The 12,928-nt window shown below is 43.8% G+C and overlaps 1 protein-coding gene across 4 annotated transcripts; it reads left to right on the plus strand.

Moving 5' to 3' along the window:
• Positions 1–309: 309 nt before the first annotated feature.
• Positions 310–12,923, plus strand: LOC110486283 (reticulophagy regulator 3). Of its 4 annotated transcripts, none has more exons than XM_090196342.1 (10): positions 310–453; positions 1,959–2,235; positions 5,229–5,335; positions 5,695–5,725; positions 5,833–5,959; positions 6,102–6,186; positions 6,794–6,931; positions 7,104–7,177; positions 7,504–7,636; positions 10,595–12,923. In XM_090196342.1, exons 1-10 carry the CDS (start codon positions 375–377, stop codon positions 11,161–11,163), a joined length of 1,620 nt encoding a protein of 539 aa, XP_090052468.1. In that variant the 5' UTR covers positions 310–374; the 3' UTR covers positions 11,164–12,923. The 4 variants fall into 4 exon arrangements, with proteins under 4 accessions (XP_090052468.1, XP_036796882.2, XP_036796884.2 ...); XM_036940987.2 differs by having other exon boundaries at positions 352–921; XM_036940989.2 differs by lacking the exon at positions 310–453 and adding an exon at positions 551–635.
• Positions 12,924–12,928: the final 5 nt, after the last annotated feature.

Genomic DNA, 12,928 nt, shown 5'->3' on the forward strand with positions numbered 1-12,928 from the left:
GAACCAAACATGAAGAGAAACTAAACCATCCTATCTAATCCTGTACTACTAAGAAAAGAAAAAAAGAGCCCTACTAACTTCTATCAAATCCTGCATGCTCACATATTAGGGCTGCATTCATCAAATAGTAGGAGTTGAGTAAAATAGTTTGGCAGAATTGCTGTGAATAGAAGTACATTATACTTTACTACAATAAAATAAATAATTTACTTTTTCGAAATTGTCTGGATATAATTAAATATCTCTAAAATCGTATTTAAATGTGGCTATTTCATTATGTGTGACCAGAATGAAACATCAATGTTACGCATACATTGTGCAGGACGCATATGCTGAGGCAGTGAAGAAAGTAGAGGAAGATAGGGTCAACGGGGATGGATCCTGAGAGGAGTAGTGTTACTAGTAGATCTGTACCAGTACAGAGGGATAGACCAATACGTGATATATGCTTCAGTAAGATATTATTTTTAGCTTTTATTGTAATGGTTATCAACTGTACTGGAGGGATGGAACGTAAATCGCAGAAAAGTGAGGTTGTGGTGTCACCGGCAGAGAGGTATTTGGGTGTGCCAGACTTGACGTCAGAAGAGTGGTGTGATGAGTGGTGTCCAGTCCTTTCAGGCTGTTGGCCTGAGGTATGACTAGATCTATTTAAATAGTGGAGTAGGTGGTGGATCTTTTTTGAGTGTTTGGTTAGATGGTAACGGTATTTGTTTGTTTATTTTTATACTCCATTCTAGTAGGTGGCGGTAATGCATTTATTGGATGCCCACCTCCGCTAAACCTCATTAAAGAATACGTATTTACAATTAGCAGTACCCCACATTTGGGGGAATTATGCATTTTAAACAGGGGATCAAGGGTGTAATCATTAGTCCAAACAGTTGCCTAACGAAATGAGAGTTTATTGGACAAATTCAGGTAGGTCCCTCCCATCTTCGTTCTGTTTGCTTCCCTTACAAAAAATAAAACTGCACTGACATTATCCTTATAACGTTACTAATCCAGTTTCTTTATTTACGTGGCATCTGATTTGTTGCAGAATACAAACCGCTCCATTTGGGTTGTCTATACATCTTCTAAATTGTATCGAAATCATTTTAGCTATTTTCCAATGTATTTAAAAAGCAACTTCAGTTATAACTCATTCATACATGAAGATCTAGCTGTAATTATAGAACATGGTTTCACTGCAACTGCTGTATAGTGTGATGTCTGATGGTGATAGTAAAGTGTAAATACAGGATATTTTACACAATTGACTGAGTATAGATTTCCTCAATATAGGTTATTGAAATGTCTTTCACATACTTTGGTCCGCAACCTGTCTGTCCACAGCTAAATCCACAATAAACGACTAAGTAGTGCTGTTGCTTCTGATTGGTGAGCCAGTTGACTACGATTTTGTTTTGTCAAAAAGAAAAGCGTTTCAATTAGCTAGGCTTAGGGCAACGCCATATTGACAATACCACTTGATACATTTCTGCAATAATGTCGAAGTAGGTGTCCGTTTTTTTGTGTGCTATTTTACAAATAATTGATATATGTTCTTGTCATAGTTGGTAAAGATATCGATAGCATCGTGCAGTTTCTTTGCTAGCTAACGTTAGCTACAGTGCACTATTATTAGTATTCAGTTAGCACATATAGCTAGCTAGCCAAATACAGCTAGCTTTTTGGCTAGTTAGCTAACAAAAATACTTAGCTAGGTGAAATGACACTGCGTGGTAAATTTGACTAGATACAGGTATGTTAGCGTATTTTTGTTAACTGACAACCTCGTTCGGGCAGGGACTTTTGACAGTTTACTTAACTTTGAGAGTGACCAGGTAACAAGTCTGCTATCGTCTTCTAGTCGACTAAAAGCGGTTTCGGTTGTTCTGACGTGGGAGACACGATCTGGGACACGACACTTTCTTTAGTTGGCCCCATATTTATACCGAGGTGTTATTTTACAGGGTTATTTATTAATCAACATTTGACGCGAGAGATGGCGCACACGGAAGGACTGGAAAATGCCATGGGAGAGTGTTCAGGAAAACCAGGGTCGACTCTTGGCCTGAGAAGTCGACCATGCTCCAGCGAAAGAGATGGCCAGGTCCGCGTTGTTAAAGCCTCGCTTCAGGAGAGACTCGGACCTTACGAGCCGGTGTTGACCTACCTACAGTCCGTTCTGGTGTGGGAAAGGCCGTTTCAGAGTGTGCTACTGTACACAGTGGTCAACGTTGTGTTCTGGTAAGTTTTTGAGAAATTATAAATGGTATAGCAGTGATGACAAGCATATTTGTATAATTCATGACTTACATAAATCATATCCAAGTACAGTAATCATATCTACTGTACCATCAGAAGCTTTTGCACAACGAAAACGTCTCCCATCAATTTAAGATAAGACAGATGGCTCACCAGAGCTGCTATTAATAGACCACCAAAGCACCACTGTGCTTCTGTAGGCAGCATTAGAAACAGCATCTACTCTGGGGGTTGACATTATCTTTCAATAGAAATAGGCCTAGTATGTTGAATCTGCAACTACTCTAGTTAAGCCTAAATGTTAAATGTCTACAAGGAGTGTAAAACAGAATCTGTGAAAGGTATTAGTGATGTGACAATAGTAAACGTCCTATAAGGCAATGTCCCCCTACAGAGTCGATGCACTTTGTATTACAGAGTCAATATCCTACATGTGCCATTGCAAACAGCCACCATGTCCCCAATCAATCGATGTCAAGAAGTCAGCCTGCTTAGTGTGGTGAACTAATAGTCTATATTATTGCCCAGAGTGATACAGCGTAATGCATGAAACGACACAAGTCACATGTATTTTGGGGGAGAAGCATACAGGAAGTAAGCCCATGCTAACAGTACCAGTACTGGTGTGTGGTATAGGAATTGGAAAATTCTGTTGTGTGTGTTTTAGTTTGCACACAATCAATAGACATGATTACTAATGGGTATGTGTGTACTTTTGACTTTAAACAGAGGTCCCTAAGAAATGGGGGCCAGGATTTCGTTAACTTCTGAATGTGTTCTCTATCTCAGTACTACTAATAAGAAGCTGTATGCCATGCATTATCAGCCAATAGTTCTCTCATATTTAATGATGTAGGTTATCAGCAACATTTCACTCAGCTGTTATTGTGGCCACTAACTGTCTTTTAGATGTGTTAAACCAAGTGGTAATGGAGCCACATGTAATAGCTGCCATCTAGCTATCCATTTTTAGGCCAGTTGTTTGCATAGATAGATTACATAATCCTGAATTCCAACACTGCTTTTGAAACCAATACCAGGCAGCTCAATTAAGGACAAATACAATTTTATTTGTTACATGCTTTGTAAACAACATGTGTGGACTAACAGTGAAATGCTTACTTATGGGCCCTTCCCAACAATGCAGAGACAAAAAAATAGATAAATAATTGAAAAGTACAACACGTAAAATTAATAATAGATACGCAATGAGTAACGATAACTTGGCACAAGGTGTACCAGTGCAGGGGTACAAGGTAATTGAGGTAGATATGTAAATGTAATTAGGAATAAAGTGTCAGATAGTAAACAGTAGCAGCAGCGTATGTGTTGAGTCAAAAAGTTAGTGCAAAAAGGGTCCGTGCAGATAGTCCGGATAGCTGTTTGGTTAACCATTTAGCAGTCTTATGGCTTGGGACTGGAAGCTGTTCAGGGTCCTGTTGGTTCCAGACTTGGTGCATCCGTACCGCTTGCCATGCGATAGCAGTCTATCACTTGGGTGGCTGGAGTCTTTGACAATTTTTAAGGCCTTCCTCTGACACCGCCTGGTATAGAGGTCCTGGATGGTAGGGAGCTCGGCCCCAGTGATGTACTGGGCCGTATGCACTACACTCTGTAGCACCTTGCGGTCGGATGCCAAGCAATTGCCATACCAACCGGTGATGCAGCCAGTCAAGATGCTTTCAATGGTGCAACTGTAGAACATTTTGAGGATCTGAGGGCCCATGCCAAATCTTTTCAGCTTCCCGAGGGGTAAGAGCTTTGTTGTGCCCTCTTCGCGACTGTGTTGGTCTGTTTGGACCATGATAGATCCTTTGTGATGTGGACGCTAAAGAACTTGAAGCTCTCGACCCGGTACACTACAGCCCCTTCGATGTGAATGGGGGTGTACTCGGTCCTCCGTTTCTTGTTGTCCACGATCAGCTCCTTTTGACTTGCTGACGTTGAGAGGTTGTTGTCCTGACGCCACACTGCCAGTTCTCTGACCTGCTCCCTATAGGCGGTCTCATCGTCGTCGGTGATCAGGCCTACCACCGTCGTGTCGTCAGCAAATGTAATGATGGTGTTGGAGTCGTGTGTGGCCACACAGTAATGGGTGAACAGGGGGTGACTAAGCACGCACCCCTGAGGGGCCCCCGTGTTGAGGTGCAGAGTGGCGGATGTGTTGTTGCCTACCACCTGGGGGCGTCCCGTCAGGAGGGAGGTGTTCTGTCCCAGGGTCCAGACTTAATGATGCGCTTGGAGGTCACTGGCATTGACGTTGGGCACTGGCGTTGAACACGGAACTATAGTCAATGAGTAGCATGTTCACATAGGTGTTCCTTTTGTCCAAGTGGGAAAGGGCAGTGTGGAGTGCAATATAGATTGTGTAGTCTGTGGATTTGTTTGGGTGATATGCGAATTGGAGTGGGTCAAGGGTGTCTGAGATGATGGTTTTGTGAGCCATGACCAGCCTTTTAAAATAATTTCATGGCTACAGATTGTGAGCGCTATGGAGCGATAGACATTTAGACAGGTTACCTAGGTTACCTTGGCGTTCTTGGGCACAGGGACTATGGTGGTCTGCATGTAGATATGACAAAATCTTATTTACAATGCTGGCCTGGCAATGGGAAAGAGTATGTTTGCCTCTTGGTGAGCTCGAAGTGAATGCAGTTCTCAACCTTTGTTGTCTTCATTTGAACTAATGTCTAGATTGCCTGCTGTCAGAGTCTGACAACATTTTACTCAGGAGGTGACAAACACAGGAAACGCCTGTATTCAAAGTTGAGTTCAAAGTCACATGTACACACAAACTATCACCACAACATTTGTGGTGACGGTCTTTTCCGTTACATTCAGTCAGTAACCAAGGCACCACACACAAACATCTGAGTCTACATAACTGCCACTTGCACGGGAGTCCACAGTGTATGTTTGTGACATCTCAAACAAAAGGAAACGTCAGCTGTTGTGAATCTGACCTTCTGTTCCAGGTTCTTTGCCCTGACCTCGCTGCGCCTGCTCTTCCTGCTGTCCTCTGGCCTGCTTGTATTCATCTGCGTTGATAGCTGGAGAAACAAGATCTGGCCTGAGATCAGAGGTGAGGAGGATATAGTACATTATTTCTGGGTAGTCTGCTTTATTCTGCACCCAACGCCACATGCCCCACTGTGTCTTGGTCTGTCCCTTCTGAGTACCTCTGCCCAACTGTGTTAATTACACCTGACTTGGTTCTTAGATCCAGTCCCTTATTCCCCAGTGTCATACTACCCTTGGTGTGAATACCCTACTGGTCCTGGTCTGTACTATTCATTAGACCCTGTATAATGAATGATATCCTTTGTCATGCCTGTCCTCATTTAAACTCATGTGGTGTAGAGTGTCCAAGTGTAGTGCATGTAGGGATGTGGATTGTTGCTAAATGCGGGTGTTAAGTGCATTTTCTGTCTCTTCCCACAGTTAAAAAACCTGATGAGTCTGAAAATGAAAGGTAGGCCTACGTCTTAAAAACATATCATTTGTATCCTATCGTCACACTCGGGTTGGGCAGTGGTCACAGAGAGATGATGTCACTGTTGTTGTACTCCTATCTTGCAGCTGGGGCCTGGTGCAGCCAGGGTTGCTCAGTGTTCCAGAGCTGTGTCACTACATTGCTGAGGTCTGGGTCTCTGTGCTGGCCTTCACATCCAGCCGGGTGCAGTTCAAACGCCAGAACCCTGGCAAGGTGAGGCCTTGGCACTCCCCTTGTACTAGTATGAAGGGTCTCCTATATAAACCCTAATACAATATCTTGTCTACTCTCAGCCTACTGTGAACATACAACTAATCAGTAACTTGACCAGTTGAACCCTGTTTGTTGTCTCTAGTTCTGCCTCCTGACCTGTGCCCTCTTGTCCTGTCTGGTCATGGTTGGACGGTACATTCCTGGACTGGTGCTCTCTTACGCTGCGGGTGAGTACAGTGAGAGACGACCCGCCTACCCCACCCTTCTGTTTCCCAAACACCATCCCCATTCAGAGCTCCCTAATGGTGGAAAGCTGGCTGCCCTTGTTAAAAATGCATGGCTGGTGAAACCAGATCTGTGTCCCCGGCACCAGGGTTCTATCTGTGAGGTGATTACTGCCTGACTGGGCTGAGGCAGGCAGGAAGGGAATCAGGAAGAGGGGGAAGCAGGAATGGAGGGACTCAAGGGGAGGCGGGAAGGCAGGCAGGCAGGGAGGGAGGTCAGGCTGAGATGCTAATCCCCACACCTCTAACCAATGTAGAGCGACCGATCTACTGGAGAGCCAAGATCAGGGAGGCCTTGCCAGGGCCCTCTGACATACTTAACAATCTCGTGGCTGCTAGAGCTCCCACCCTTTGTTTCGTTCTCTGTTGAATGGCGAGATTAGTTGGGCTCAAGCCCATGGGTGTATCTGAGTTGAGGAGAGCAGCTCGGAGGCTGGGGATTGGGTGAGCCAGAGCCTAATTGCACAGATGAATGCGGCCATGGCTTTTTATTGTTTGTTTATGCCCAGTGATGTTTCCACTAACATTAAGCCATTCTCTTTTGTCCCAGTGCTGGTTGTTCTGCTGTGCCCCCTGGCAGCGTACCACCGAGTGTGGCAGCGTGTGTGCGTGAAGCTGGAGCCAGCCCTGCAGTGGCTGGACTTCAGCGTTCGCGGGTATATGATGTCAAAGCCCATCGACAACCAGTGTGAGTACAGCGTGTGTGTTACCTGTTCGTTTGTGTCTGATAGTTGCATTGGCATTGCTACAGTTTGCATGGACAAACCTAAAAAAGTGTATCTCCTTCTACCTTGACTGGATCAAGGGAGTAGCTCAGTCATTGTAACCTGTGGTCTGCGTTTGTGTGTTTTGCTCTGCAGTCCTCCGCCAGCCAATTCGGGGTGCAGCATCTGGTGATGACAGTGAGGAGGAGCTTGCTGCATTCTGCCCGACGGTAATTCACCTGATGTATTTCACGTGCAGTCCAAAAGCATAGTCCGGTTGTCATCTATCTGACTGTTATGGTTATAGAAATGGGCCTACTTGTTTCCTGTGTTGGTTATTACTCAGTAAGATGGCCAGGAGTGGCATATGTAGCGTAAGCCTGCAGCTGGTCTCAGATTTACAATAACCTGACCCCTTTAGAGATAAAACAAAAAAATAGCAGGCCCTCTCATGTCATATAAGGTCACATCATCTGTGACATATGGACTACATTCAAGAGGAAACATAGTATATTATGAATGACTAACACAGTTCAATGTCTTTCCTTTCTTTCAGTTTGACGATGCTATAGTGGCCAAAGAACTTGCGATGACGGACTCTGAGCACTCTGACGCTGAGGTCTCGTACACAGACAATGGGACCTTTAACCTGTCCCGTGGCCAGACTCCTCTCACAGAGGGCTCAGAAGGTACAGTACGCACCCACCCGCTGAGCCTGCACCTCCAGGCACACATGCTCTGGAGTCACAAGAATTAGAGCCAGATCCAATGTAGGTAGTAGGGATGTGCATCGTTCCATTTCAAGACGATTGGATACGTATCTAGATACATGGTCTACCATACAGGAATGATACGTTTTTAGTTTGACACTTCGTTTTTGATTAGATTGATGCAAACACATACATTTTCCATTTTAATTTAATATCAGCTGCTGATGGAGATCATGAGCTGGGCCTCTCTGGGCTGGATCTGTCTGAGCTGGTGTGTGTGTACAGTGCATTCGGAAAGTATTCAGACCCCTTGATTTTGTTATGTTACTGCCTTATTCTAAAATGTATTAAATCGTTTTCCCCCCTCAATCTATATACAATACCTCATAATGACAAAGCAAAAACAGGGTTTAGCTTCTTTTTTTATACAAATTTATGAAAAATAAACTTATCACAGTTACATAAGTATTCAGACCCTTTACTCAGTACTTTGTTGAAGTATCTTTGGCAGTGATTACAGCCTCAAGTCTTCCTGGGTATGATGCTACAACATTAGCACACCTGTATGTGGGGAGTTTCTCCCATTCTCTGCAGATCCTCTCAAGCACTGTCAGGTTGGATGTGGAGCGTCGCTGTACAGCTATTTTCAGGTTACTCTAGAGATATTTTTTGATCGGGTTCAAGTCCGGGCTCTGGCTGGAGCACTCAATGACATTCAGAGACTTGTCGCGAAGCCACTCCTGCGTTGTCTTGTTGCTTAGAGTCGTTGTCCTGTTCGAAGGTGAACATTCGCCCCCAGTCTGAGGTTCTGAGCGCTCTGGTGCAGGTTTTTATCAAGGTTCTCTCTGTACTTTGCTCCGTTCATCTTTCCCTCAATCTGACTAGTCTCCCAGTCCCTGCCGCTGAAGAACATCCCCACAGCATGATGCTGCCACCACCATGCTTCACCGTAGGGATGGCAAACTCCAAGCGGGCTGTCATGTGTTTTTTACTAAGGGGTGGCTTCCATAAAGGCCTGATTGGTCACCTCCCTGACCAAGGCCCTTCTCCCTCGATTGCTCAGTTTGACAGGGCGGCCAACTCTAGGAAGAGTCTTGATGGTTCCAAACTTCTGCCATTTAAGAACGATAGAGGCCACTGTTCTTGGGGACCTTCAATGCTGCAGAAATAGTTTGGTCCCCAGATCTATGCCTCAATACAATCCTGTCTCGGAGCTCTACGGACAGTTCCTTTGACCACGTGGCTTGGTTTTTGCTCTGATATGCACTGTCAACTGTGAGACCTTGTATAGATAGGCGTGTGTCTTTCCAAATCATGAGCCCCACCAGCTTTTTTTGTGTCCCTGTTTTGCATGTTATTTTGGCATTAATAGGTGTCACATATCAGTTTGCAAACAATTGTTGAGTTAATAAAGCCGCATACAAACATGGTATTTTTTTGGCTTCTTGAGTAAGGCAGCTCCAAAATGCAGGTGTTTCAGGCTAGCTCAGTGCTTTCTGTGGTGGTGGGGCAGCCAGCGGAAAATACGGAGTGTAGGGGTTGGTAATGTGATTGGCTCAGTGTTCCATCACTCATAGGGACACTATGTCACTGCAAAATCTACGAGTAGAGCTCGAACATTCAAGACCCTTGGGTGCTGCCACAGAGTTACTTTAGAAATGCCCATCCAAGAAGGCTCAAGGTCATTGGCCACAGATAAAATTATGTTATATCTACAGTAGCTTTGATTGGACTGATCATGTCGACATCATACTTTAAAAAACTTAGCTAGCAAGCTAGCAGTCATCAGCATGTGTCAAGTCGACCATCTACTGGCAAATCCTTTTCAATCCTTGTCATATGAAGAGAAATTATAGATAAAACGTATCGGTGCTCCTCGGCTATTGGACATAAACTTTACACAACAAATCGCAAATTCAACAATGAGTGGTTTGGAAGGAATCAGTGGCTAACTTCAAGAATTGCAAAGCAACCACTAGCCTGGTCGTCAGTGGAGCGGGTATTTGTCCAGTCGGTAAATAAGGTATTTCTGTAAAAAAAAAAAATGTTTCATACATTTCAAAAGAAATTCTAAACATGTTTTTGTTTTGTCATTATGGGGTATTGTGTGTAGATTGAGGACAAATATTTATTTAATCAATTTTAGAATAAGGCTGTTAAGTAACAATGTGGAAAAAGTCAAGGGGTCTGAATACTTTCCGAATGCACTGTATGTCTATGGTGTACTATGTAGGCACCTGATCTGGGCCATAAGGGAGACTAGTCATCAACTACCCCACTATCAGATTAGGGAGGGTGGGGGGGGGGGCAATATAGTTTTATCTCCCACTTAGCTCCTGAAATCACTGTCATCCACTAATTAACTTGTCATTTTTACAGATTAAATGTTTGGTTTAGGAATGTGTCCATATTTATCGTTTACAAATTGGCTATGACATAGCCAATGAACACAGCTTTTGGATTTCACCCCCCCATCTCCAAATTAAATGGTTTTGACCATTTGGAAGTTTAGTGAGCTTTATTCCGGTAAAACAATTTGACAGTGCACATAAAACACAATTTTCCACAGTGCACAGATAATAATAACATAACAAATTACATAGGTTGTCACTCAACTAATGAAGCACAAGACATTTTAGCTTTTGAATGCTGAATGTGCTGCGCAGATGTGCAAGATCACGAACAGACTGCTGTCCTTTCAGCGCACGAAGCTGGGCACAGCACGCGAAGCAGTCGTATGTTAAACATTTGAATCAGGGACCGATGCGTATCTGAATTGCAGCTAACATTAGAGCCTGTATGATAGGATGATGTCATAAGGCACTGCACTGTGTTTTCTGTACTGTGGCATGACTGCCTACTCAGGTGATTGTCTGTGTTTTAAATGACAAATGACATTCCAACATCTTGAGCCCCTTCCTCTCCGTTCATCCTCAGATTTTGATAGACACAGCGACAATGAGGAGTCGTTTGCACGAGACCTCAATGACTTCCCCTCAATCAACCCAGACGCCACCCTGATGGACGAAGACGACGACTCATGCATCGGGCTGCCCAGCCTGGGTCTTCGGCCTGGTCGGACTGGCCCGCGAACCACGGCCGAGCTGCTGGATGTGGAATCCCACCTGGACTCTGACCAGGACGACCTGGACGAGGAGCTCTCCTTTGGCGGCCTCCCCCCCGCTTCTGACTTCCTCGGAGGTGACCTGGCTGGAATCATCGCTAGCAACATGATTCAGGCGGCACTGGCTGGTGCCATGCAGCCTCGTCCCCCTGCCGCCCGCAGAGAAAGGGTGGGGCCCACCAGAGCAGGGGCCCATAGGGGCTACCGCAAGCAGTCTAGCTCGGAGATGGACACGGACTTGGACGGAGAGGACTTTGAGATGCTGGACCAGTCGGAGCTGAACCAGATGGATTCCTTTGGGGGTGCAGGAGGACGGGGAGGAGGGCAGGGTGGGGGACAGGGGTCCAGCTTCCTCTCCAACCTACTGGGGAAACCCCAGTGAGGCTCCTCTACCGGTGCATAACAATCAAACTAAGTCTTTGTGTGTGATTGAGTGGTTGGAATGTTTATGGCTTGTTTTGACTGCGTGTATGTGTGAGTCATTTTAATCGTAGGATCCAGCAGCCAGGCTCCTGATTGGCCTCAGTTGATATCACTGTGAAGTACTTCTGATTTCTTTATTTTTCTCTCTCACTTTTCATTTTCTTCCTTTAGTCTGTAGCTTGTATGTGTAAGCCACCATCGTTCAGAAAGTCTTCTTTTGCAGGCTGAGCAATAGGAAACTCAAAGTATAAAACCTCCATCTGTTTTTGAAACAGCATTACGGAACCACTTCTCTGTACTGTCATCCAGTATGCCCTAGTGAGTAATATGTTGTTGTTTTTTTAAAGTGGACCACTAGGTTAGTATACAAACTTCCTAAAATGCTAGACACACAGGGCTATTTAATATGGGACCAACTTTGACATTCCTATTGATTAGTGAAATTTTACTACAGCAATGACCTTGTTTTTGAATAGTTTTAGCAATATCTGACTGGTACTCTCTTTTAGTAAAAACGACTGCTTTCATTTTAAGATTCTCTAGTCAAGTCAATATTAATGGTGATATTTTTTTGGGATCATTCTTGATTAAGACATGGATTTGTTTTGAGTCTGAAATCATTGTTTTAAAGACAGGGGATTGGCATTTTAGTTAAATGTGTTTTACCGAATGTTTCTTCCCACACCATTAGTCCTGTTTTGTTTGCTGTACTTCTGGGTAGATCCGTGAACTTAGGGTTGCCTCCTGTGTTCCCCATGTGTCTTGAATGAGCAGTCATGGGCTAGTTAGATCTTTTTGTCTTTATCATCACAATAAGTCACTTTTATCAAGTTAACCTGTTCCTTGAATCCCTTCTCCCGGGCATTCCCAATCCCTGTCACCATCTTCACTCATTTTTGCCGATCCTTCTCCGAGGATAATCTATAGAATAGACATTCATATGTAAGAAGTACAGAATATAAGCCTTTTAGTTTAACCTCTAAACTCATGCATGAACCACATTTTGTTAAACGTCTTAAGAAAATCATCAGGAAAACGTGTTTACATTGATGGGTGAACAAAATGCTGGTATACAAAACTCAACCTGATTAGCCTTTTTTGAAAGTGTGAATATGTAAAGGAAAATATGTAAAATTCTTGTCTTTTAAACTAGGGTGCAGTAAATGTTAGCCTAGTCTTTCTTTTTGTGTGTGTGTGTGCAGGTCAGCATGATTAACATGCGATGGGCAAACAAGATCCTGCTGCTTTTGTCTTTTCATGGACACCATCTAATAAATAGGAGTGATTCTTCTTGGTCATTGAAACTCAAATGACTCAGATGGGTTTTGCTGACGTAGCTGGATCAAACAATCAGAAAGAGACTATGCTGGTTTATATATTGCCCAATAATGCGATTTGTGTTGTATAGAAAATCATGACTGTGGGAGATTTCATACAATAGAACTTCTGGATCCCCCTGTTCATGGAGATGGCCCAGAAAACAGAATCGGTCTGATCTGAAAAGGTTTGGGATTTTAATTAAAAAGAGTGAATGTACATTACTTATTTTGGACCACTTTAGTTTAAATTGGGGTTGTTGCAGTGTCGCTTCATGAAGACTGCCAGGCAATTCTTCATTCGTAGTATTATGTTCTATAAATGTGTTCAGTACATTGTTTTTTTTCTCTCTGACATTGGTTTTGATGTGCAAATCTTATTAAATATGAAGTCTGGATTAAATGTTT

Source organism: Oncorhynchus mykiss, chromosome 13, assembly GCF_057628025.1.
Source record: "Oncorhynchus mykiss isolate SJ-2025 chromosome 13, ASM5762802v1, whole genome shotgun sequence".
NCBI lineage: Eukaryota > Metazoa > Chordata > Actinopteri > Salmoniformes > Salmonidae > Oncorhynchus > Oncorhynchus mykiss.

Bases quoted from the DNA above. Each gene is read 5' to 3' on its own strand.
- LOC110486283 (XM_090196342.1), top strand. From the start codon at position 375: ATGGATCCTGAGAGGAGTAGTGTTACTAGTAGATCTGTACCAGTACAG. The intron at 454-1,958 runs GTAAGATATTAT...GTTATTTTACAG, and splicing joins AATACGTGATATATGCTTCA to GGTTATTTATTAATCAACAT. The intron at 7,637-10,594 runs GTACAGTACGCA...GTTCATCCTCAG, and splicing joins TCTCACAGAGGGCTCAGAAG to ATTTTGATAGACACAGCGAC.